The sequence below is a fragment of the Psammomys obesus genome, unplaced genomic scaffold (genome assembly GCF_907164565.1).
Source record: "Psammomys obesus unplaced genomic scaffold, mPsaObe1.curated_primary_1811, whole genome shotgun sequence".
Taxonomy (NCBI): Eukaryota; Metazoa; Chordata; class Mammalia; order Rodentia; family Muridae; genus Psammomys; species Psammomys obesus.
The window spans coordinates 35573136-35599652 of NW_026587216.1; the positions used below are offsets into that span (position 1 = coordinate 35573136).

At 38.9% G+C, this 26517-nt stretch overlaps 1 protein-coding gene across 1 annotated transcript; it reads right to left on the bottom strand.

Moving 5' to 3' along the window:
• Bpnt2 (3'(2'), 5'-bisphosphate nucleotidase 2) lies at nucleotides 1–26517 on the bottom strand. Its single transcript, XM_055603260.1, has 5 exons — nucleotides 25927–26517; nucleotides 15860–16022; nucleotides 14636–14731; nucleotides 6531–6692; nucleotides 1–5262 (listed from the first exon to the last, which is right to left on the bottom strand). The coding sequence occupies exons 1-5, from the start codon at nucleotides 26305–26307 to the stop codon at nucleotides 4994–4996; spliced, it is 1071 nt and encodes a 356-aa protein (XP_055459235.1). The 5' UTR covers nucleotides 26308–26517; the 3' UTR covers nucleotides 1–4993.

Genomic DNA, 26517 nt, shown 5'->3' on the forward strand with positions numbered 1-26517 from the left:
AACTTTCTCAGACATGATCAATTTATTTGAAGAATTCAAATTTCACTTGTTAAAGTATATTCAGGGCAGGTTTGGGATAATTATGTCACTGGAAGCAATCACATTTTATACAGTCAATTGACCATTGGGTAGTATCTAGAGGAAAGGCAAAACTGAAAAAACAAAACAAAAACAACTTAGTGTGTATAGGGTGACACTTAGAAATTGTATCAGCAAAGGAAGCTACTAGCTTATACTACTGAGACATGAAGCATGCTAATACTAGTAGTGATCCTTTAGTCCAATTCAGCACACAATCTGGACCTAATTTGTGCAAGACACTAGGTAATGGGGATGTAGTGAAAACACAAACCCAGAAATCAGACACACTCCATCTTCTTAGCAAGTAAACTAACAGCATTTGTAAAAGCGGTGTGGTGAAACATAAAGCACTCTTCTAAGGCCATGGTTGGAGACGTTTCTTCCCAAAGAAGTTGACACTGGGCTCCACTGCAATCTGGTGGAGTGGCTTGGCAGGTCAGAGCCTGCTAAGAAAACGTGGCATCTCTGCAAAAGGAAACGGCTTATTTCCTCCATGGCTTGATATATATGAAAAGAAAGAAGTAGTCAACCACTGTTGACCCATTTTAAGAAATAGATTAACAGGAAGTAAAGATGAAAATAAAGTTTAAAAGATCAGGGAAAGGACACAGTTCTGGTGACACAGGCAGAAGCTACCAAGACAGTACTGCCAATAAAAACAAGCCATAGCAATGGACAGTCTATTACTATAGACAGCCTGTTAGACTAACAAAGGCTGGTTCTGGCCACTGCCAGTACAGGACAAGAGTCCCTCTCTAATTCATGCCACATAACAAAGACTGAAGGCCATATATAGGGACATGAGATTGTTTTCTGGTTAAGTATCTCATGTTAACTTATATTTCCTAGTTTAAAAACACATATGGAGGAACAAGTCTCTCCAGAATGACAAATGTACCACTTGTTTTACACCTTAAAATAATTTTAATTAAGCATATTGACAAAATATCACAACCCCTGCTTTTGTACTTTACAAACATACATTAGATAATACTTTAGGGAATGACAACAAATATAATATATAATCAATTGTTTTAGTATTATTCATCATCCTTAACTTTAAAATTTATCTTGTATTATCTCAAAAGCAAACATCTCATTTCTTCCATTAAATTACTGCCCAACTCAAAAAATAATAAATAAACAAAAAACCCTGTCAACGCTAACTCAGAATACAACCTGCCAGGTGTTGATAAGATAAAAAAGAACAATTTACACATATGAGCACCTCACAGAACCAAGTGATTGCTGAACTTCACTGTGAAGCAGCCCTCAAAACCGTGGCTGATCAAGGTTAGAATCCTTTCATTAGGAACTCTGTTATGTCACAACACAGTTATTATTTAACTACTAGACCACCAAAAAGCTAGAGAAATAGTTTACTTAAAAGTAAAATTTGTAAAATGCAATCTATCCTGGTTTACCATTTAATTTAAAACCAAATGATGAACTATCATTTCACACTTATGTACATCATGAACCAGTTCTTAGAAAAATGTACTTCAACTATAAATGCTACATTATGCAAAAATAATTCATCAGTTTTATTTAATTTTAATGACTTTTCCCCAACTCTGATATAAAAAACACTAAAAGAACTTAAAATTTAATGGGAAAAAAGCTATTTTCCCCACTTGCTAAAAAGAAGTTTTGTTTTGTCTTATTAACATACAATGCCCTATTTAAGGCACATCTTTTTTTTTTTTTTTCTTAAGGAAAACCCCCAGAGATTAGTGTTTTGTTTTGTTTTTTTCTACACACAATTTTAAGACAGAGCCACTCTACAGGTATATCATTAAATAACTCTTAATCCAAGCTAATATGAAAACTAATGTTTCTACACAGCAATGATCCACACAGCTATCGCAGGTAGCTAGAAGAATTGCTGCTTTCACCTTCCAGGTTGTCCCAGGAAGGCTATCTTCATCTATCACCAAAGAAGTTAAAATGGATGGCACTCCACTGTACTTCTGCCCAAGTTACCAGAGCACTTCTGCCTTCATAGCCAGAGTATCATCACATTTCCTGAACTTAGCATCTAACCTTGGCCCAACTGTTTCCTCTTGACACAATCTGCAGAACAGTCCAAAGGAGCCCCAGGAAACTAAGAATCTCCACAATCATAAACACAAATCTAGATGCTCTTGTCAGTTCATTATATGTATCACCAATACCTCATCTGAGTGTTTCAGTTAAGAAAACAACAAAAAGCTAAGCAAAGGAGAAAAATCACCAACACAAATATGGCTGTATTGTAGGGCCTTGTAAACTCAACTGAATCAGAGGCGGGGGGTATAAGAATGAAAATAAACAAACAAACAAGCAAACAAAAAAAACAGGTTTCTTCAAGCAGGCTTACATAACAGCATGGAAAGTTTATGGTTTCCAAGGTAATTTTCTTCACTTCTCATGAAGTCTCAAATATAGTGGGTAACTAGGTCTCTTCAGGATTAATCGCTTTCACTGTAATCTTGAACTAAGTCTCAATTTGACTGTTCGGTGGCCAATATAAAGAAGAATGAGTTCATAAAAGAATGCTGGGTTAAGCATGGGGCAAGGTGGCATAACAGCTAAGACAGAGAGCTGAAAAGGAAAAAGGAGCAGTGGCAGCTAAAGGTGGCTGAGGATGAAACAGCTGATGTCACCCACCATGGCTGTGGGCATCTCTGCTTTTACTAAAAGGAAAACAGGTCATTTCTAAATATAAATTTGCTTATTTTGTTATGTTTTAGAAATAAAACAATGTTAATTCTGAGATATATTATATATTCCACAGCTAGTACGTTCTGGCACAATAATACCTTATGTAAATAATACCATTTTTCTTATAATGTATATTGGCTCTTAAAAAAATTTTAAAAATAAACTGTCTATAAAAGTACATAAGATCATTAGTAACTAGACAACATGGACAAATTATAGAAATACTTTCATCTCTCAGAATCCTAACTTTTTAGCACAGCACACAGCATTCTTCATATCCTTAGTTACACCTGTTAATAAAAACAAAGCAATCATGCTTGCTAGTGTGAACTAGTTTTACTTCTACAAAATGGTAAAGAGTTTCTGCACTTTAAAACATATTCAATTAAATTCTATATTCTATTTTTGACCTATTACAATGAAAACAAATGCCTCTATCACAGGACTCTGTGACAGTATCTGCTTTTGCCATCTCTCCAGAGAAAGCTGGATCTCCTTTCTCTTATCATATTATCTAGTGACTAAATCAGGTGTCTGAAATTGTTTTAAAAGCTCACAAGTCCTGTTATGTAAGTACCAAGTTTCCAACTCCCAAAACTTTGAATTTTGATTGCACAAAGGGCAACTCGTGTATCTGTTACCAGCTGCTGAGTATGGGAGAAAGCACTTGTTGTTCAGTACGAAGATGCAGTCTACTGCTGAGGAAGGAAGAAGGGCTTAGGTCCCCAGTGACATGACAACCTCAAGTATGAACAATCTACTAGCTGGAGTGTCCATTCTCTGCTCAACTCTACCTCTAAAATTGGAAAACAAATAGAAAATTCTTTAGGCTTACATTTTTAAGAAAAGAAAATATGAGAAATTCCACATTAAAGTTTACAAGGACATCAAAGCCACATGAAAAAATACATGATTATTTACATTACTTTTCTAAATCACAGGAAGAAAAAATCACTCACACCAGCAAATACAGCTCAGACAAAAAAAGCAGTTAGTTACAGCAACACGACAAATGTCACCTTATCCTTTTCTAATCACATTCTGCCAACTCTGTGGGAAAAAGAAAAAAAAAAAAACACAAACATTTTTATAAATGAGGAAACTATAGAATTGTGTCACAGGTGACTCCTTTGAGAATTTAGTTACATTTAAGCCTATTAATAGCTAAAAACTGAGCTGTGCCCATTCTTGATAAGATAATTTCTACAGATAAACCTGGCAAGATTTAACAATTTACTAAACAAAAGTCCTGAAAATTAATTAAAACTAGTCAATCCATATAATGTCATGTATTTTCCAATTATTACAAAATCATTTATTCTTATAGTGTCTTACAGCCTAGTTTCTTTCTAATGAGAAAATATATCATATCATGGTGCTAATATTAAAACTTATGACCAACTTTACAGGTTAAAAACTAAGTCCTGGTCAGCAGAGAAAAGATGAAAAATGGCACCTTTCACGGCGAAATGAAAACCAAAAGTAACATGGCTGAGATGTTGAAACCATAAACACTCTTTTATCAATACAAAACACACATTCACAGAAAATTCTAACCATAATGCAATCCATCATTTGTTTATATTTCCTACTGGCTGGTGAATCTGTTAGTAAAATTTCAAAGAAAATAATTTAAGCCTCTTCTATTAAATCCATAGAAATGGCAGAACAGAATTATTCCTGTTCATATGCGTTCGCTGCATATTAATGAGTATGAGACTTCTTGTGCTTTTCCATCTGAGGAGTAAAAACCACCAATGAGTTATTTTCAATAAGATACAACTTCAAAGTTACACTAAACATCTACACAAAACAAAGCCTTCCTCAAACTCAATCTATACGTAAGTATCAACAGTGCAGACTCATCATTTGTTGAGTGAAATGGTGACTCATAACAGTGTACTCAGCTCTAGATTTTAATTCACAAATATATATACATACATACATATATATATATATATGCGCCTTGTGTATGACAATTGTATGAAAATAGTCTCAAAAATAAAGACAATACTTGAGAAACGAAGCAACCCAATTTCCCTGATTCTGCATCCTGTTTCAGGGAAAGTGAGTCTTTGATGCTTCATAAGTCCTTCCAAAGGTTCAGGATGGCCTTAACCATGAATCGCTTCTACCAGTCTTCCAAGCTTCCAACAGTTCAGGCCAAACAGTTCACATCTGGAAGAGTTGCACCCTATGGTCAGGAATGCTAATGTCCCGACTTTTCTAAATCGGGGAGTTTTCTGACCAGAGCTTGGTGGTTCATTTTGATGCTAGCAAGGAGTCCCCCTTCAATGCCATCAGACCCAGTATAACTGATCTCGTCACCACTCAGAGTGGTCATATGCCCCCCGAGGGCTTTTAAGATGGCATTGCCAGCACATATATCCCACTTTTTGATGTATGTCACATGAATATATAGATCTGCTTTTTCTTGGCTTGTATCAGGCACATCCAAGAGTGCTAAAACTTTATAACCTAAAAGACAAAGAAAATTTAGGACATTACTCAAAAGACTTTTAAGAAAAACTGTGTAAAATTTTCAAGGCCATAGTTAAAGGGAAGAGGATGAGGTCTTCATGACTGTTCTACACTGCCTTTGCTGAAATCTAAAATCATCTCCCAACATAATAATGCTTACAAGTAAGCAAAACCAATATTAGGTTTGATGTAGCAACAGTACTGTCTAAATAAACTTATGCTATTCTCAATTATAGCAAGCCTGTCTATGACACCTATTCCTAGAAGGCAGAGGAGGAATAATAATAGTAGCAGTAGCAATAATAATAATAATCTGATGATGATGATGATGAAGGCGATGACACCACATCTAGAATCTAGTTCATCTCATCCCTTCTGGACATTTATCTTTATCTTTCCTAACCAATCTAAAAGGCACGGGAGGGGGGGGGGGCGGGGCAGGGAGGGACTTAAGAAAGCAGGTATAGACAATTGGCAAATTAAATATATCAGGCTGAAAAGTGTCCTTTCTCCCAGGCAACTACTTCTATCTTAGCACTGCTGAATAGTGATTGCAACACAAATGTTTCCTGATTTTAATTCAATTGCCTGAAACAAAAAAAAAAAAAAATTCTGACATGATAAACATTCATCAAATGGCCTCTTCAAGCCAAATCTGGGTTATTTTCTGCTTTTGTAGACATCTCATACTAATTAAATATTTCAGAAGGCAGTTTCAAATCAAATAATATGGCAAAAACTATGTGTCCCATAATATTTGAATGTTTACTACTGCCTGTGTTTGGAACTGTGGATTCTGATTTATAATCAAGTAGTATGAAAGCAGAGGATAGATGTTAATCTGGGAGAATACATTTTGCTCATCCCAAATATACAAGTTAAAGAGTTCAGTGATTCCGGGATTAGCCATTCTAGGAATCCCTAGGATACCTGACAGCTTTTTGCCACACGAAACATCTCAAGTCTTTCATCTTTCCTCCATAAACATATAGGACAATTATTCTGAAGTCAAGTCACATAAAAATAACCCTGCTAGCAATATGCTTTTGTGCGAATTTAGGGAGAGCTATCATAAAACTTGGTTTATGACCCGGGTAATGGTAATGCAACCCCATAGGAGTAGGAGTAGGCCTGTCTTTTAAGTAAATCTCCTCCTTATTTTGTGCCCACACATGTAACAAATAATTTGATCCCCTGAGAAATCCTTGCTCATTCTGGGAACACACTACATTACTACAAGACGGGGAGAAGCAGGGTGAACATACCAGCACCACCAGCCGGGATGATTGAAGTCTGGTTTCCAAATGTCTGAAGAGCAACCTGTTTGACCATCCCTGCATGAGAGCGAGACACAATGATCTTTGGGGTCTTCTCATTGTAGGAAGAACGGGCTTTCACATTTGAACCACTGTCTACCATTGCCCAAGCTGAAAAGCAAATAGGATGCCTGTTAACAACATTGAAGCTTTATATAAATTACAATCTCCTAAACCATGCAACAGGGGGGAAAAAGTCATTTTTTTAACCATTTCCACCAAACAACATGTTTTATTTTTGTAAGTACAAAAGTAACTTTATTTTTTAATTATGGGTTATGTATTGAAACAAAGCTTCTAAGTGCCCTCTGTCCTTCACACTTAGAATAGCTATCAAATATTTGACATAAGAATTCTGGTACTCTCCCAATCACCAAATGATCCTTTACTGAGAATTACAACTTGTAACTCAATTCTTACCTATACTTATCTCATTTTCTTCCCTCCCTTCAAAAATTTCACATCAGCACAGCCCTAACAAATATCTTACACACTGAGGTTAACATCAAAGTCAGATTAGGAGAACATAATCTGACTTTGAGCATAATCTAGTACAAGAATACAGTTTAGATAATTCAAGTTTCAAAACTGATTTTCTCCTACTCCTAATACACTCACAGTTTTCTTTTTTTTTTTTTTTTTTTTTTTTTTTTTTTTTTTTTTTTTTTTTTTTGCTATATTCCTCATTCTCCCAAGTGCATTTAAAAACACAAAATAGTCAAAAAGTGAGTTAGGTTTACAGTTTGTTTCATGAAGGCGCATGACCTGGTGAGTTGTTGTCTTGGCATAATTGTGAAGAGGGAAACTTAACTGAAGAACCGTTTCTATCATGGGCACATCTATAGGGCATTTTCTTCATAGCTACTTAGTGTAGGAGCGCCCAGCCTATGGACAGCACCATCACGAGGTTGGTAGGCCTCGCTTTATAAGGTGGCTGAGTGGCTGAAGAGATGTTTCAGCATTTAAGAAGATTTGCTACACTTCCAGAGGACCTGAGTTCTGTTCACAGCATTCATGTCAGGCATCTCACAACTGCCTTTAACTCCACCCCAAAGGATCTGATCCTCTCTTCTAGTCTCTGGGGCACCCTTACTCATACATTCATATGCATGGAAGTGGCATACTCTCACAAAGGCACATTCAGACACATAAAATTTTAAGCAAGGTAGCAAATGTAGGAGCATGGGAGCAAGCGTGAAACAGCATTCCTCTATAGATTTTACTTCAAGCACCTGCCTTGGCTTTCCTTGATAATAAACTACAATTTCCAAGATGAAATCACCCCTTTCTTTCCTATGTTAGTTCTGGTCATGGTGTTTATCACGGGAACAGAAAGCAAAGTAGAACACAGTATAAAAATAAAAAGCCAACTGTGTATGGTAGGTCATCCTAGCATTTGAGAGGCTGAAGCAGGGTTACTCTGAGTCCGAGGTCATTGTAGGACATAGAGTGAATTCTAAGACACCCTGACATACAGTGTGAGACCCCATCTCAAAAAGAACAAACCAAAACAAGAATGAAACTAAGGAAAGGGGTTGGTGGTCTGAGGAAAGGACTTCCAGAGTAGGCTTGAAATATACGTTTAAGTTTTCCTCACTATGGTGCAAACAATGCAAGAAAGCAAATTTAAACAGAAGTAAACCAGTTATATTGCTTTTCTAACATTCACTCATGTGAGATAATATGGTTATCAAGGAATGCAGTTTATTTCTGGCTACAGGGGGAAAAGGAAAGTCTGGTTTTCTAAGTCACCATGGATGATGAATGCCTCCTTCTAAAACTATATACAACGACAAGAAAAGTAAATATAGAGCCCTTTTATCTATAGCTCCAGAATAAGTAGGAGACAAGAGGAGAAGGAAAAATCCACATAAATGAGAAGGCAAGGAAATAAACACAGCAGACCAGTGGAAAAACTGCCACATACAACTGCAATGTGTTCATGAGAGTGGGCGCTTCACAGGAGTGCTAAGCAGTTGGAGAATTCTCAATGTTGAGAAAACTCAGATAATAGAAGCCAAGGTTTCTTCTGAACCTGAAATTAAATACTTCAGAGAAAGGCTTAGAAAAGAAATGGAAACCAGGGAGATAACAGGAAGAAGACATCTCTATCATTTAGAAAGGAAAGTAGAGTGTAAGAAAGAAGAGAGTGTTCTTTCAGGGACAAGACCAAACAAGACAAAATGAAAGCAGGTGCCTAATAAGAAACTCTCCACCCCACAGGAGATAAAGTTCTTGAAGGAGGAGCAGCCAGTGGCAACCTGTTACCACTCCCAGAAGACTGGTGTCCTATGGGAAAAGTGGCCTGGTCTCCAGAGCCAGGAAAGACAAGGGACTAAGAAGTGCTGGAAGCTGCTCCCCATTACAATAACAGCGTAGCTGTTGGAAGAAAGTCACCTCAAGAAAACCACCTAGAAACCTGCCAGAGAGAGCCTCTGAAAGACTCTGCCCTGCAGACTATCAAAGCAGATGCTGAGACTTATGGCCAACTGTTGGGCAGAGTGCATGGAATCTTATGTAAGAAGTGGGAAATAGTAAGATCTGGAGAGGACAGGAACCCCACAAGGAGAGCAACAGAACCAGAAAATTTGAACACAGGGGTCTTCCCAGAGACTCATACTCCAACCACGTACCAGGCATGGAGATAACCTAGAACCTCTGCTCAGATGTAGCCCATGGCAGTTTAGTGTCCAAGTGAGTTACATAGTAATGGGAAGAGGGACTGCCTCTGACATAATCTGATTGGCCTGAACTTTGATCACTTCCCCCTGAGGGAGGAGTAGCCTTACCAGGCCACAGAAGATGACAATGCAGATAGTCATCCAAAATCAAAACAAAACAAAACAAAACAAAAATGTCAAAACCAATACAAGAGCACCTGTTCTCATCTAAAAAGGTGACTCATCAGGCACCAGAATCCAGTATGACTTTCCTCTTAGAGGTTCTGCTTGGAATGTTACATTCATTCACTGAAAAACTTATATGGAGTAAAAGACAAGAAAGTAGGGGAGTGGGGATAAGACAAAAAAGACAGAAATGCTGGCAGATGAAGATTGCCTTTTGGAACATCCCCAAAGAATGTGCATATGACCCATGAAAATTAGGCTTATCAAATTTTCTGGACACAAAATCAAATGTGATTTGCCCTTTTATACACCAGAAAAATTTAAAGGAAATGAATGAATTATGTGTGTGATTTTACAAAACTTTTTAAATGATGTGATCTGATAGACTGATGTGATCAGAAAAAAGGAGGACCTCCCTTATCAGCAGACTTGGAGAGGGGCATGCGTGAAGAAGGGGGAGGGGGGTGGGACTGGGAGGGGAGGAGGGAGGAGCTTATGGGGGATACAAAGTGAATAAAGTGTAATTAATAAAATAAAATTTAAAAAAAGAAGGAAAAAAGAGAAATATACTTAACAAACCTTGTTTTAAGTTAGCAGCTGTTAAGTCCACTTCAGAAATGCAGAGAAATGAAAATACTGAAGGCAAAATATAATCCTTGTAACTTTTAAAGTACACCAGAGAAAAAGCTCATAAGTACTTATCATAATTCTGTTTGTAATATTTACCAAAAAAAAAAAAAAAAGTTTTAAAAGGTGAAGAATGCCTGCAAATTCTCTAAATTCTTTTCTAATTAAGGTTTGCTAACTGCTCTGTTATACTAAGAAATGAACTTCCAATGCTCTAGCTCTAGAGGTCAGTATTATATAGGAGATTAGCAATTACTAATTCAGTATTTAAAAAGGCACTTCACGTTGACTATGCAATATTTTAATTTGTAGCATTTACTTGAACAAATATTTTTTAAAGTTTAATTTTAAATTATTTGTATGTCTCCACACTTGAGTACAGGTGCTGGGAGAGGCCAGAATGGGATGCAGATGCCCTGGAGCAGTTTTGGGCGGTTATGTGTCACCTAATATGGATGCTGGAGACTAATGGGCCCTCAGTAACAAGAGTGAGTACTCCTAACCAAGTCGTTCTAGCTCCAATGGACATACTGACATTCCATTTAGGCGAGAGGTAAAGGAGCAGCTACAGAATGTGTTTATTTTATCGGAGATAAAGAAAAGCCCAGTGGGGGCCAGGCAGTAGCCCCTATCTATAATCTCCTGGCACATGAGGCTTAAGGCAGAACAATGTCTTTTGCTCCTCAGTCTACATTAGTTAGGGTTGCATTTAGCTACACAGAATGTAAATCTGACTGTTATGGTTCAGAAAGGAAGACCAAAGAGTAGGTGTGGTTCAGTAATTCAAAAACCTAATGCCTGGTTTTGCTTTTTTCACTTTATAAAGTACACTGATATATATTCATATAGCCCCACAATAACTCTGAAAGTAACATAAAATGGGGATTAATGTGACTCATTTTTAAAAAGAAACAAGCAAATGAAGGCTAACGACAGAGCTTGAAATCTTCCTGTTCTTTAAAATGTTTGTTGTTTGAATGCTCAAGATAGGCTCTCTCCTTTCCAGTACTTCTGTCCATATAGTAAGAAGGTTAAGAAGATAAATGAATTGTGTATTCCAGCTATTCTCTGTACTAGGCAAAAATAACCTGAAACCTTATTCATTAAATCTCTGCTTCATCTCATAGCTTGAAACACAGCGTTCCCAGAGTCTCTTACTCCAAACAAACAAAACAGCAAAACAAAAAAACAAACAAACAAACAAACCCCACTAGATAGTTAATAATAGGTGAAGTGGAAATTGATGCTGAACAGGCAAGCTGACTCCCATTCCTGGGCTTTGCTTTCTAACACATACTAAAGAAAAAATTAAGACCTGAATTCAAAACCAGCCCGAACTACACAGAACACCCTGTTAAACAAACAAACAGATTCAAAACACAAACAGAGTAGAAAATAAATGCCACTGATAGTTTGCTACAAAGAATTCTGACATATTTTTAATAGCTACAAATTTCCACCAGGTATATTTACACATTCTTTCATTTAAAATACTATGGAAAAAAAAAAAACTTGTTTCTAAGAATATCAAGCTCAATGAATTAATTACAAACAAGTAGCAAGAATTCTGATCAGTTCTATTCCCCAGCTGCCACCATCAATAATTCCTATTAGGAGTTCTAGCAGAGGAGTTAAGTCAGTTGTCAAGTACAGCTAACTTCTGATAAACTTGTTTTACACTGGTGCTCTGTCAATGCTAATGCATAGCCTGGGACAAATCTTCCACCTAAGAATGGATGGCAATCTATACATAATTTTTTAAGTTTTGATTCTACAAAATGTTTTCTGACTGGCATGAATTTTTGCTTCAGCATAATGGGTGTTAAAATACAGCTTTATCCTCTGGGCATTCTTAGCTCTACAGTTGCGGTAACAAAATATGAAATACAAGACACTGATGGCTAGGTATACTGTAATTGAGCTGTGAAGAATTCCTATTAGAAGAGGAAGGCAGTACAACTTCCATCTGGGATTCTTGCTATTACTTCTTCCAGCTGGTCAAGGGGCGCTTGCTCTTGGGTGGTGCTAGAATATGTCAGAAGCTAGGTTAACCAATAGGAGGACCCTAAGACTCAGTCTCTGTGAGGTTATCACCTAATAGCTAATTTTTGAGTAATCACAACCTCTAAGTAACCTTACAAAAAAGTAGCCCAGACACACTCCACAGAAATCCTTTTTTTGGTCTGTCAACTGCTATCTTCACCAGAGAGAACAATGCACTTCTCCAAGAAAAGCAATAGCAGAGTAGGCCAGCTGCTCACAAAAGGATACTTTATTGTTAACTTACAAAGATAATTTGGGAAGCAACATGTTTCTAAAATAAGACTTCTGGTGTCTGTACTGGTTACTGTTTGTTGTTGTTTCTTGTCAATTTAACACACTGTAGGGTCACCTTGGTAGAGGAAATTTTATAAAGAAAAAAACTCCATCAGATTTGTCTGTAGGCAAGTCTGCCAGGTATTTTCTGTTTGATGTGGGAGGGCCCAACACGCTGTGGGTAGTGCCACCTCAAACAGGTGGTTGCAGGAGTTATAAGGAGTCCAGCTGAGCAAGCCATGGGAAACAAGCCAATAAGCAAAACTACTCCTCTGTTGCTGTCTCTAGTCCTGCCCAGTCTTCCCCTGATAAAGAACTATAATTTCCAAGTGAAATAAACCCTTTCCTCTCCAAGTTGCATTTAGTCGTGACTTTTTATCATTGCAATAGAAACCTGATTATACAGCTTCTTTTAGGTAAGCACAAACCAGGCATTGCAATAAAAAAAAAAAAAAAAAAAAAAAATCTTTCCATATTTCTGAAGGCAACAATCTGAAACTAAAGTACTGAATAACAAGCTATTAGATGTCCTTGACTGAGAGCTTACAAGTCTGAACTGATCCAAGGCTTTACTTCAATCTCTGTCTTCTTCACGCTGCCTTAGGCCATATGTATGGCTCCTGCTTCTTATAACAACTACTCTACAATCTCATCTGGACACAGAACAAATTGTGTCTCTCCCACCTCAAAAGACACAGGAAGGCAATTAAGTCAGAATCTGGAATTTTCTGAAAACAGGGTCCGAGAAACAATCAGAAATTGTACAGTCAAACCTTCATCCATACAATCAGTGTCCTTAAGGAAAAACAAAAGATGCACAGGCACACAGACAGTCCATGTGATGATGAAGAGAGATTGGAGTGATGGTTCACAAATGAAGGAACACTGTGGGCTATTGGCAAACTTTCAGAGACAGAGAAAAACCACAGAACAGTTTCTTCTATGGTTCAGAGAGAGCATATCTGCCAACATCTTGGCTTTTGTATTTCAGCTTACAGTGTATTGTTTAAGACCATTTAAACTTTCTTTTTAAAAACTGTTTTTTGAGCCAGGCATAGCGGCATACACCTGTAATCCCAGTTCTGGCAGGCAAGTATATGTCTGTGAGTTCGAGGCTGGCCTGGTCTACAAAGCAAGTCCAGGACAACCAAAGCTGCACAAAGAAACGCTGTCTCGGAATAATCAGACAAACTTTTTCAATTAAAAAAATATTTTAACCTCTTTAAAATGAAACTAACAAATCTAGAAGGATCATCAACAGTGAAAATTCTTACTTTAGCCCTTCTTTTTCTTTTACCTCCTAATTCGGAAAATTGTTTGTTTGAGGTAGGGTCTCACATAGCCCAGGATGACCTTCAAGTTTATAGATAGCAGAGGCTAATCTTAAACTTATTTATTTTTAATATATTTTTATAAATGTAAACATGCATGTATGAAATTCTGAAACTAATGCACAAATTTGAGGATGACACTATATTATCCACAACACTGGGCCATTAGGACTGGCAATGTGGATACTGTGACAATTAAAAGCCTTGTCATCCTAGGGAATAGTGGTGACAAGGGTCGTAACATTTGTCCTATAGTTGATGGGAATTAACCAATTAAAAGCATGAGTAATCCTTGCAGGCAGAGAGCAAAAATATATACTCTTCCCTCACAACAGTAACATCTTGTGCTATCTCAGTGAACATGAGACTACCACCCATGCCTTAGAGGACAAGAAGACGACAGGCATCCTATTACCTTCCCTGTATCCACTGACATTGGCAGGACTACCGGCAAAGGGCATACCCTAACTACATAAGAAATTCCCTGACATGGTCATGGTCATGCACACCTTCTTAAAACATATCCACCACTGACCTCACCTGCTGCATTTTGGGGGAAACTATCCAACACGACTGTATGAAGAATGGAGAAGCAAGGGCCCCAAAGATCTCTAAAAGACACTGGCTGTAGGTAAGCATGGGACAATTTAAACATGGGACAGCTGCTCTCTCACTCTTGACGTTAAGCGTCACTCTCCTTTACCAAAATTAATTGATGTTCTGTATAATACAAAAGATTTGGCTAGAACAACTGTTCAGCTTTACCTCAGAATGCAGTGTAAGAATCCTAGGCCTCAACCCCAACAGTTTTCTGGAGAATGTCAATACCTAGTAGTAGTTCCAACAGATTTTTTAGGAAGCTGTGTTTTGTCACACACTATCAGTGTGAACCATAAAATCCTCTCTGCCTCTCAAAGGTGCTCATACTTCATACCTGTATATTCAGAAAATGGCTTATGAATAACACCTAGCACAGGTTTGCCATTCACAGCTACACACACCATGGTGGTGACGTACTTTCGAAGATCCTCTAGAAAAAAACAGAAATGCACAGCTGTTAAAGTACTGTTTAATTTTAGTATACAATAGGATATTTCCCTCATTAGAATTTAGATGCGTGAAACACTTGTCAGAAGCAAAACTGCCCTAAGCAGAAGGACAAAAGCTGCTCAGTATTTATGGACCTAGTTACCTGGGTTCCTCAGCCAGTCCATCATTTCAGTAAATCTGTATCTTAGGGCAAATTAAAGTCAACTCAGTTTTCTAATCCATACAGTTCAGATACCAATTATCTATCTTTAGATATAAATTAACTTTTAATTTTATAATCAATTTTAAAAGTCAAGTTATAAGTATAAAATAGGCCAGGTCATTTCAGAAAAATTTTTCACAAACAAGTTCAATATTCTATGTTTCTACTATTTATTCATATGAATTAGTTTTGTAACTTCAGTTATTAAGTATTTTCTCTTTTAGTTATTAAGTGTCTTTTGTCTTCTCAATAGTAATAATCTCTTGAGTATGTATTACATTTCAAGTTCAGTATATAGAATGCCAAGGTAAAAAAAGTAGAAACTCCCAATATTCTAGGGGCCTTGGCATATATTGGGACAAATTAACTAACTTGAACATATAACAGGAAAGGGCAAAGCAGGAATTAGATACCTCTGTGTAAGAAACAGCTGGAGGTAGACCATAGAGTACCTGGGAGTTGGTGGTAATAAATCTTGTTTTGCTGCTTTTTGTTTTCTGGATCCATAAAATGTACTACTTTGAAATCTTAAGTCAAATGTGTATAATAAAACCTGAATTCCCAATATCCAAAGTAAAAACTATGTTCTGGCTAATACTTTTCCTTGGAACTAGATGTCTGATAGCATGCTGGTGTCGCTATGAATGATCTAGCGAGCCCCTGAATAGGCTAATGTTAGTAAAGGAATATTCTATGGTTTGGGAAACAAGAGGAAGAGTCATCCATTTTGTCTAAATGGTCCACATAACACCTTAATAATCTAGCATGCTTATCTGGAAATATAATCAGATTCTTAAAGTCTAACTGGAAAAGTCTTAGATCTGTAACCTGTCTGCCACCAGGTATACACTATCTGTTCTGGGTCTACATTCTCTAATATAAAACAATCTAACCTTTGATACTCACCCGTGTATTCCTGTGTAGCATCAAGCGGGTCAATCCAAACGGTCACACTTTCTGCTGGAACCTCCTTAGGAGCAGATATTTCCTTCAGGATGTCCTCAGGAATCTTACGGTTCCATACAATGACTTCCTTGTCAGATGCATCCACGTGTTCCTCAGTATTTATCTACAGTGTAAATAGTAATTACAAAGGAGAAAATCATTACTATTTAATAAAATCTCAAAAAATGCATCTCAAAGAGCTCACAATCCTTGGACTTGGAAAAGGGCAGGAGAAGCTGAGGGAGGGAGGATGGGATTGGGAGGGAATGGGGGAGCGGGATGCAGCTGGGATGCAGAGTTGATAAAATGTAAATAATAATAACAAACAATAAAAAAAGAAAAAAGAAAGCTTTAAAAATTAAGGAATTCAATAATTAAAAATATTCAAGTTTAGTGTTTTGGTTAATGAAGCCAGAGACTTCACAGAAAGGCAGGGTTCCAATAAATGTATCAAAGAAGTGAGTTATTCAAGGTTAAATAACAGAGGAAGACAATGCAACCAGTCCTGATAAGACCTGATAGGCTAGGGTCAGATGGAAGGGAAGGAGGACCTCCCTACCAGTGAACTAAGGGAGTGGCATGGGAGAAGATGAGGGAGGGAGGGTGGAATTGGAAGGAGACGAGGGCGGGGACCATAAAGGGGATATAAATTGAATACATTGTAATAAAAAAAGGAAAAAAAAAAAAAAGAGTTAAAGACCTGATGGACTGAAGCTCGGCATATGTCTACAGCCCAGTGCTAGGAAGGCTGATGAGGTAAGGGTGAGTCTCAGACCACCTTAGGCTAATTTAGGAGACTCATTTTTAAAATAAAACTAAAAAAAAAAAATCTAAAATATGAAAACAGATATATTCTAGAATATTGAACACAAACATTAACTATACTTAGAAGCAAACAGAATATTAACAATGTAGTTGATATGCCTTACAAACAGAGAACTTAAGTGATAATGGATAAAATGGCTGAGGAAATTGGTTGTATAAAATGTAACTTTAAAGAGTATGGAAAAGGAATCCTGGAGATTACTGAAAAGATAAGCTAGTATATTAAAAAACCTAAATAAAATTTAAACAAGCAATCAAAAAGAACAAAAAAAAAAAGCCTCATTATCTTTTAACTATATATCAAAGATATATCAGAGATTAAGAAGGTAGATTTCTATCTTTTTATTCTTACAAAAAAGAAATTAAAACATAAAATAAATCTGATTTGCCATACATAGATAAAATTGTGGAGGAAAAAACACAGATGAATGCATCTTTAGTTAATGTATTTTTGCCTGCATGTATATCTGTGTTAGCACATGTGCCTGGTGTCCTGTAGGCCAGAAGATGGTACAAAAGCTCCTAGAACTGGGCATACAAATGGTTTGTGAGCTGCCATGTGGATGCTCAGAACTGAACCTGGATCTCAAGAACAGCAAATACTCCTAACTGCTGAGCCATCTCTCCAGCTAGGACTTCCCATAAATCATCATATATAAAAATACATGCAGCACTGTGTACAGTGAGAGTTCTGTTAAGAAAAGGACCCTGCAGATTTGTTTGCATTGACAGTCTCCACCTTGGCCCCCCTAATTACTTTGAGTGAATAAACTTGTTGTGAAGCTCTCCAGGCTGTGCGCTGCAAGCTGTTTTCCAAAAGCCCTGGCTAGATGCCTATAAAAATGTATTAAGTGTATTCCTTAGTTTTAAGAATCAAAAATGTCCCCAGATGTTACCAAATAATAGACCTCCATCTTGCTGTATGTAGACTGACTGCTTTAAATGGTGAGCTTCTTACTATAAACATGGTCAAAGCCTACTGCTAGAGCGCCTGTAGCCGATGTCTTCCTGCCAGGAGAACTCGTTGATATTTTTCTAAATAATGCTAACAAATTGCTAGCATTAATGCTTCTAAACATTTATGTTTTTGTGCTTATTTCCATTTATGTGTGTGTACCACATGTGTGCCTATGGAGGCCAGAAGGAGGAATTCAATTCCCTGGAACTGGAGTTAGATAAGACAGTTGCAACAGCATGTGGATGCTGAGAGCTGAATCTGGGTCCTTTGCAATAGGATCAATTGCTCTTAACCATTAAGACATTTTGCTAAACCCTACATATTTATATTAATAGCCACAGATTTATGATGCTCCATCCTTAGTCAGAGAGGCTCTTTACTGTACGTAGTGATTAATGTAGAGACACATTATTGTTCAAAGTGTAGAAAGTGGTAATGAATGTCCAGCTACATATGAAATTCCTTTATCAGCCCTGTCCCCACCAAGCTTCCAGACAGAGGAGGTAGAAAGAATTCAAGAGCTGGAGGATGGACAGGATGCTGTGAAACGCTGTACTATGCATATGACATGGCTGTTGCATACATGAAATCACAGCAGCACTTGTTATTTACACAATCCAGACACAAGATCAAGCCAGTTAAAAGTTCTAGCATGGAGGGGAGAGGGACACTCAAAGACCCCACTTCTGGCTGAGGAGCTAGTGGTAGCTGATGGCTCCTGAAGGTAATGGCGAAGGACAGTTACTTTTCTATAGGAGTGTGGCCAACGCCTACGCTCCAGTAGATGACCCCAGGCCATGCCATGCTTGTATAAAGACAGTACTACTTTGACTTACTAGGTTAACATAAATAATTATAAAAGAACAGAAAGTTGTAAGAGCAATGTGATGGGAGGGTCCTGGAAGGAGTTAGACTGGGGTAGTGAGGGGTGCATAAATGAGTTACACTGTATACATGTATGAAATTCTCAGAGAATAAAAAATAAGTGGGCTTATTAATGCCTACTTTATATACTGTGCCATATGTATAAACTATTGGTCAAAGAATGTTTTAGAATCTTGTTTACTTTTAGAAATTAGAATAAACCCAGTGAAGCAAAAAACTTATCTATACCATAAAAATTAGGTTAATGGGGGCTGAAGAGAGGGCTCGGTTGGCGAAGTACTTGCTGCGGAAGCATTAAGTGCTGAATACAGATCCCCAGCACCCATGCTGGGCAGGACACAGGCGTTACCCCTGCAGCTTTGTGAAAGAAGGACGGCTGAAGATTAAATTGAGTTTTGGTCCACCAATGCTAAGAGAAATAGACTGGCAGTTCCCTGGGGCAGGGAATAGAAATAAAAAGACTATTATAAAGACAAAGAAAACATTCTAAAACCAAATAGTAATGGTTCCACATCCTGGCAAACCTACCAAAATTACTGAATCATACAAAAGCATATACAAATTTTATGATATATGAACTGTGCAGCAATAAAATTATTTATAAATAGGCAAAAACCAGGTTAGCTAGAGAGACCTGAAAGGCAGTATTTGACTTAAGACCTAAAAGAGAACACAGCAGGCTCTGGCGGAAGTATATTCTAGCCCTTGAAATAACAAGCACACCCGCTGAAATGAAGAGCATGCCTAGTTCATTCCCAGGGCAGTTAGGAGGCAAGCGGAGTTGGGGTGAAAGACACTTTCACCCCAGAATGCCATAGCTACTGGGCACAACACAAAGATATTACCTTCTCTTATAATGAATACTAATACAGAAGAGGAACAGCGTGGTGAACGTACTATTAGAAGAACAAACCAAGATATGGAGTTGATGACTAAGCAATGAGACAACAAAAAAAAACTTTGAAGAAATAGTGCATATTGTCAACTATGAAATTCTTATTATCAACTGCATTTTAATATATTAGCAACAAATTTTAGCAATATTAGCAATTAACTTTCTTTGTTTCATACTGTCTCCTCCTAAAGTTCTTTTCTGTAGGATTACAGTCAAGAATCCCACCAGCTCCACCTGAATAGGTCTCTGGGAAAAAACCTCTCAGGCTACCCATAGGTTATAGACTATGGCCTTTCCTCCCACTATCACTGACAGGGTCATTAGTAAATCTTGAAAATTCTAATTCCCAATTTTAAGTCAGCACGTCTAGCAAGAAAGCGTGTTCAAGCTACTATCATCATTACCCCACTTAATTCCTTTAATAGCCTTTATATTTTTCTTTTTATGTTCTATATTATATTCACTCACTATTTCAACAAATACTTGTACTCTATGCTATTTTGGCTATTAAAATAATGAATGAAACAGACAAAAAAATAACTTCCTCTACACAACTTCCCTTTTTTATTTATTTTCATTTTCTTATTTATTCTTCTCTCATACATTACACTCCAACCGCAGTTTTCCCTCCCTCCACTCCTCCCAGTTCTCACCCTCACCTCAGATCCACTGTTCCTTTCATTTCCCTTCAGAAAAGAGCAGGCCTCCCAGGAGTACCAACCAAATGTGGCATAACAAGACACAATAAGACTAGGCACAAATCCTCATATCAAGGCTGGACAAGGCAATACAGTAGGAGTAAAATGGTCCTAAGAGCAGGAGAATCAGAGACACTCTACACTCACTGTTAGGAATCATACAAGGACATAAGGCTACACAATTTTAACATCTAAGCAGAGGACCTAGCTCAGACCCATACAGGCTGCCTGATTGTTGCTTCAGTCTTTATCAGTCCCTATGAGCCTTGGTTAGTTGATTCTGTGGGCTATGTTCTGTGGTGTCCTCAACAGCTCTAGCTCCTACAATTCTTTCTACCCCTCTTCTGTGGGATTCCCCAAGCTTCATCTAATGTTTGGCTGTGGGTCTCTGCATTTGCTTTCATGAGTTGCTGGATAAAGCCTCTCTGCTGATGTCCATGGACTTAAAATAGGAACTAAGTATAACAAAATATAACGAAAAGCCTATGACTTCTTAGTGACAACAGTTTTCACCAATTACAACACTCCTTCTTATCCCAGTCTGGCTACTCTCAATGAAGTCATTCATGATAGACAAGAAAAGTAAAGTTTTCAGAAAACCTATGATTTGAGTGGGTGATATAAAAAGCTTCTAGAAACCAGAAAATTACAAACTGACCATAGGCTATGGCCATAAACGATGCCTAGTCTTGTAATTTCCACCCATTCCTGGTAACTACTTACCTGACAGGATTGTTTACTAGCCTTAAGTATTATTAACCACAGATTTCTTTTGGCTAGCTGTTTGTCTATGTAAGTCTGTCTAGTGTTCATAAAATCTAGTTCTCCTTTCCTTCCTGGGCATATACAAGTTCACAGTTCCCATCTCATTTGCAATAAGAAACACAGATATTCTAGCCAATGAAATATGGACAAAAAATGTGACACACCTAACTTCCCTGGCTGGTAAAAAGATCAGTTTTCCTCTTTTCCTGCCATTTTGACATGGCAGAACCACACATTAACAAGACCAACTGGGTCAGAATCACCACATGAAGAACAGCTATCATGGACAGTATTACTATAACACTGCCTACTCAGTCTTTCATAATGAATGCATTTTCTCTTCCAAACCTAATACCCTAAGCAGTTTAGGAGACAGAATAAATTCTTACATGTATGATTCAATTTAGTTTGACTCTCTTTCTCTAAACCTCAACATGGAAGAACAATGGAAGGGAAAACTCTAAGTGGTTTGGGAGGTAGGAGTAATGTAAGATACATAGAAAACAACACAGTAAAATGTAAGATGCAGATCTGAAGAGATAGAGATCCTCAGGGAGAATTAATATAGTTTTAGATACATTTTACATACTATACTGAATGATATGGTGCCCCATATGGCAGCTATAAAATAGCAGAGGTGATATATAACTTTTTAAATGTAAAATGTTCACTTGTGCTACCACATCAGGGGTCAGCAATCATATAATTACTGAATATAAAGGTTGTTAGATTAGTACCTTTTGCGTACATACATGGATCTATATATAGCACACATATACAGATATACAGATATTCAGGCTAGTCTTGTAACTTGGGCTTGAGAAAGGCAAAGCAAACTATTCTTCATCAGTACTATGAAAGCTCAAGGCCCCCAAACACAATCAGTGCTGTTAGTTATGATAGTTCAGTTAACTTGGGGTTGAAGAGGCCTTGATCAACCACCTCGTGCATTTATCAATAAACCAGTATGTAATTAATATGGGTTTAGATATAAAATCTCACACATAATTTCATATATGTACTATAGTGGACAATAGGGTACCCAGATTTTTGACTAGACATTACCTCTGTGTATGGCTTTGAGATACAGTTAGCATTTGAAAGAACAGAGTTGTGTTAATGGATCTTATTCAATCCTGTAAAAATCTGGATAAGCAAAAGGGAAAGGGAAAAGGAAAGGAAAAGAAAATGTGCCCCTTCAGCATGGTTGCTGGAGTTCATAGGGAACTCATCTGTTCTCTAAGATTTACTCTATGGTTCTTATGCCTTTTAGTTTTAGCTGAAACAATAGTAGCAACTTCCCTGGGCCTCCCCTGTGCAGGCTGAAAATTAAATGACTTTCTCAGCCTCCTAAAGAGCCATGTCTTCCTATCAAATGTTGATCAAGTGTATCTCTAGAGAATAACTACTTTCAAAATGTATAAACAGCCCCCATACCTGCCCTGTTCTATTTCCACTTTCACAACACCTTTTCTTACCATCTGTTTCTCAAAACAATCTTGCAACAATTAGATAACCTTCACTGTCTCAGGTCTTAAAAATAAATACTACGAAAAACCAATCAAACAACCAAACTGGACTCTTAGCCCTATATGACATCTGCGCCAACTCCTCAAAGGCCCAACTTCTAAAGATTTACATATTCACTATCTTCATTTCCTCACCTGCTTATCAACTTCGCTTCTACATCAGGATACGAAAGACACTTTCACACACAATTAACTAATCAACTGCCAGTTAACTATGCTCAGACTTTGTTCTGGGCTGGGAAGTCAGCTAAGTGTAGAAGCAACTACCGAGCATGTGCGAGGCTCTAAATTAATTCTAGCACCACGAAAATAAATAAAAAATAAACTAAAAATGTACAGTGTCAGTTCCCAATACGTAAGTCCAGCATCTCAAAAATGCCTTTAACTCCAGGTCCAGGGGGACCCAACACTTCCGGTCTCTGAGAGCACTTTTACTCACATGTACACACCAATACCTACACACAAATCAAAACAAATAAATCTTTTAAAAAGTGCTTCCTTTAAAAGAGGCCTTTCTTTTCATTCATTTCTCTTGTAGAACTGGGAATTGAACCTAGAGTCTTCCATAGCTCTACCATAAGCTGCGGGTCCAGTTTAGTCTCTTTTATACATCCCTAAGGACTCATTATGCTCATCTGTCTCACCGATAACCACAACCCACTTAAAAACCCTCTTGATGTCCTAATAACACTTTGCTCTCTAATTCTCTCAGCATCTACTCTGTAGTGTTCCATTTGTCCAAGCACTGTAGTTAAGACTAGAACACCTGAACTGCTTTTACCCAGGACCAAGCAGGCAGTTGTAAGACATCTCTCAATTATTCCTGCTTTGAGGCAATGAAATTAAGCATTGCCAAATTGCTTAGGGGTAGAGCAGCTGCCTCTAAGACTTGTAGATCCATGGCCTGAGAATACCTGATGACAGGAGGAGACCCAGCAAGCAAAGGTTAAACTTGTGTGCGACTGGGCAGCATGCACCTCTAGGGGGTGCTGGCCACCTGAGCATGACCTCCCAGCTTAAGCTGGAGACTCATTTCCTGTGGGCTGTGTGGAGGGTTATAGGATGTCTATTCTAGCCACTTGGTGATAGCATTCTGCCCCTGGGGGTGGCAACCTACAGGGTCACTGGCCTCTCTTGGGGTCACTCCCATTATATTCTATTACAGTGAGGACATCAAACAGGCCATTTCATGCTTAAACACCAAACAGGAAAGTGCGGAAGAGAAAGAAAACATACACACCCCTCTCAAGAAAGGCATAAGATTTAAAAGGGAAAGGGGCAGATAGTTGTGCCTTCTAAATGTTAACTCTGCATTAGGAAATGAACTAACTGGAGAGCATGAAGTAAGTTTCTTAAAATAAATAAATAAACATATAAACTGGAATAAGGCTCCAAAAAATGACCTGCATTAAGGATAGTACTTAAACACTGGAAAAGAGGCTAAAAGAAAGAAACAAACAAACCAAAAACCTAAGGCTGGTTCTCTACTTCTTAAATGGCTCCATTTGGCTTCTAGTCTAGTAAACAGTAGTAAAAGGAGACAGCTCAATATTACACATCCTAAGTCTACCCGTGTACATAAGTGAACATAACATTCTGTTACACAAATCAATATCTAACCTAAACACTGAAGGCACAGTCAGCCCTAAGAAAAGTTATTTAATACTAAGGCACTGTGTGAACATCTGAAATCCAAAAGCCTAGTGTTGTTTTAATAAAATGTCACGTGATACCCTTAGCAGCTATTCTTTTGTTTGCTAATATGTGAAAACTAGAGCGCTCACATGTATACACACACACAAACACAGATTTGTTTCAAATCTTATGATGTGACTTTACCTGCGATAAAGCAGCTATGCTTGCTACATTTCACTATCACTAAGGAGCGTTTTTCCTCTAAGAAGCGCTCACATAAGCTGTGACGTGTCATGAGCCTAATCACCCATTTGGGTAAAATGGGCACAAATGAAATATACTTTAAAAAAATTGCTATGAAGTTCAAATAAAGTCCTATGTGACTGATAGCTAGAATACATTAAATGTATTCATTACAGTGGTATATAAATGTATCAACTGCCTCCAAACTGCTATTTCTTCCATTAACTCCTACGTGTACTTTGAGAAGACAAATGTATTTCATAAGTATACCTCACTCTAGATACAATGATACGTGTTATTTGCAACGGTAGTAAATAAAAGGGTAAGGAACAAGAAAAATGTGGAAATATTTAGTGTTATGACTTGGAAGGCATTTGAAATAAAAAAACGCAGTGTCAATTACATCTGATATTCAGCAGATTAATAGTTGAAATCCAATGTTTCATGGAGGAAAAAAGGGGAGATGATGACACAGAAACAAGACTGAGAGAAACCCAAAACAGTAATGGAAGAAGGGAAGGAGCACTGCATAAGATAGGAGATTCTTCAATGACAGTACTTTAATTCTTTGAAGATCAGCACGATGGACACCTTCCAAAGAAACCTGGGTTTAATTTTTATTGTTTACCTAATCAATAAAACCGCTGGACGCAACTTTTCTTTCTAGAGGCCAATACCTAACTACTGTATGGTGATAAGAGATTCCACTACACTGCTGAGCCCTGCCCCCATAAATAAACTGGCAAAGGCCGACTGAAAAGTCAAAGGTTGTTGCAGATATGTGTAATTCCAGCAAAGAACTCTCTAGAAGCTGAGACAAATGGATCCTGATTTCAGGTTGAAGCTTAGTTAGTTCCAGGTCAGCTTGGCCTACTTAAAGAACCCTCAAGAAGCCTGTGGGAGCACAAGCAAGCGCTCGCGACGGCACGCGCGCGCGCACACACACACAAATGCAACTGTACTGAAACGATTAAAATGTATAGTTTAAGAAAAAGTCAACTTTTTCAAGAAACCTAACACAGACAGGGTAGATGTTACCTAATTCTCTCTGACACAGAGAATCTTGGAGCGCTGGGATACACCGAAGTGAAATTGCAAGAAAGCATCATCTCCAAGTGTTTCCTCGAAAGGCAGCCCAAACCACAGTGTTCATAAACCGGCCCTTGCTACAACTACAGCGATTCATGAGCACAGCCCTTCCTCCCGATGCTCCGCGCACAAAAGATTTCTACGGACTTGGGGCCTTTCTAGTTGGCCGGACCGTCTGCTAGAAATCATGGGCTCAACACCACCACCCCAAGGGATAAAATCCTAGGAGAACACAAAGGTCCAAGGGGTTCGAATCCCTTCAGTTAGAGAGCGGCCGGTTACAGACGTGTGGTCCACCTCACCGCCAGCATCGCAGCATCCAAGGCCACCCAGCTCTCCCAAACGTGAACACGCCCGCCCTCCCACCCCCGGGAAGAGGAGGAGGAGGAGCGTGGCCCCGGGTGCGACAGCCACAGGCTCCCCCGCTCCTGCGTGCGTGACCTTGCCCACGTTACTGTCGCTCTGCAGGTCCGACCCCGGCCCGGGCCCCGCGACCCAGCACCCACCTGCACGTTGGGGAAGGCCGTCTTGAGCAGGTAAAACATCTTGCGGTTGGACAGCACGTCGCCGCTGGTCATCTTATCCTCGGCGCCCTCGCGCGTCTTCCCCTTGGACTTCTCGTGGAGGACGTTGCTCTCGCGGACCCGCCTCACCTCGTCGCCGCCGCGCTCGGCCGCCAGCACCGCCACGGCCAGCATCTCGCGCAGGTCCACCGCGCCCCCGTCGGCCCCCGACTCCGCCGCCCCGCCCGCCGCCTCGCCGCCCAGGCCGAAGAGGCTGAAGCGGCCGGCCAGGAAGCCCGAGTAGAGGTGGTAGAGCACCCCGAGCCCCAGCAGGAAGAACACGGCCACCCCCAGCGGGGACAGGCGGATGCCCATGGGGGCCATGGCGCGAGACCGGCGCAGGGCCCGCCTCAGGCCCGCCGCTGAGCCCGCTACTACGGCGCCCGCTTCCCGGCGCCCGCGCGCGCCATCGCCGCCCAGGGAAAGCCGCGCCGCCGCCTCCCCGCGCCCCACGTCCCGGGCCCCGCGCCCTGCACCAGCCAGCAGCCGGCCGCTCGGCCTCCGCGTAGGCCAACGGCCGTGGGGTGAAAGGGG

Coding starts and splice junctions, on each gene's coding strand:
- Bpnt2 (XM_055603260.1), bottom strand. CDS start 26,307: ATGGCCCCCATGGGCATCCGCCTGTCCCCGCTGGGGGTGGCCGTGTTC. Junction 16,023..25,926: donor CGGCCTTCCCCAACGTGCAG/GTGGGTGCTGGG, acceptor TTTACACTGTAG/ATAAATACTGAGGAACACGT. Junction 5,263..6,530: donor CATCCCGGCTGGTGGTGCTG/GTATGTTCACCC, acceptor TTTGTCTTTTAG/GTTATAAAGTTTTAGCACTC.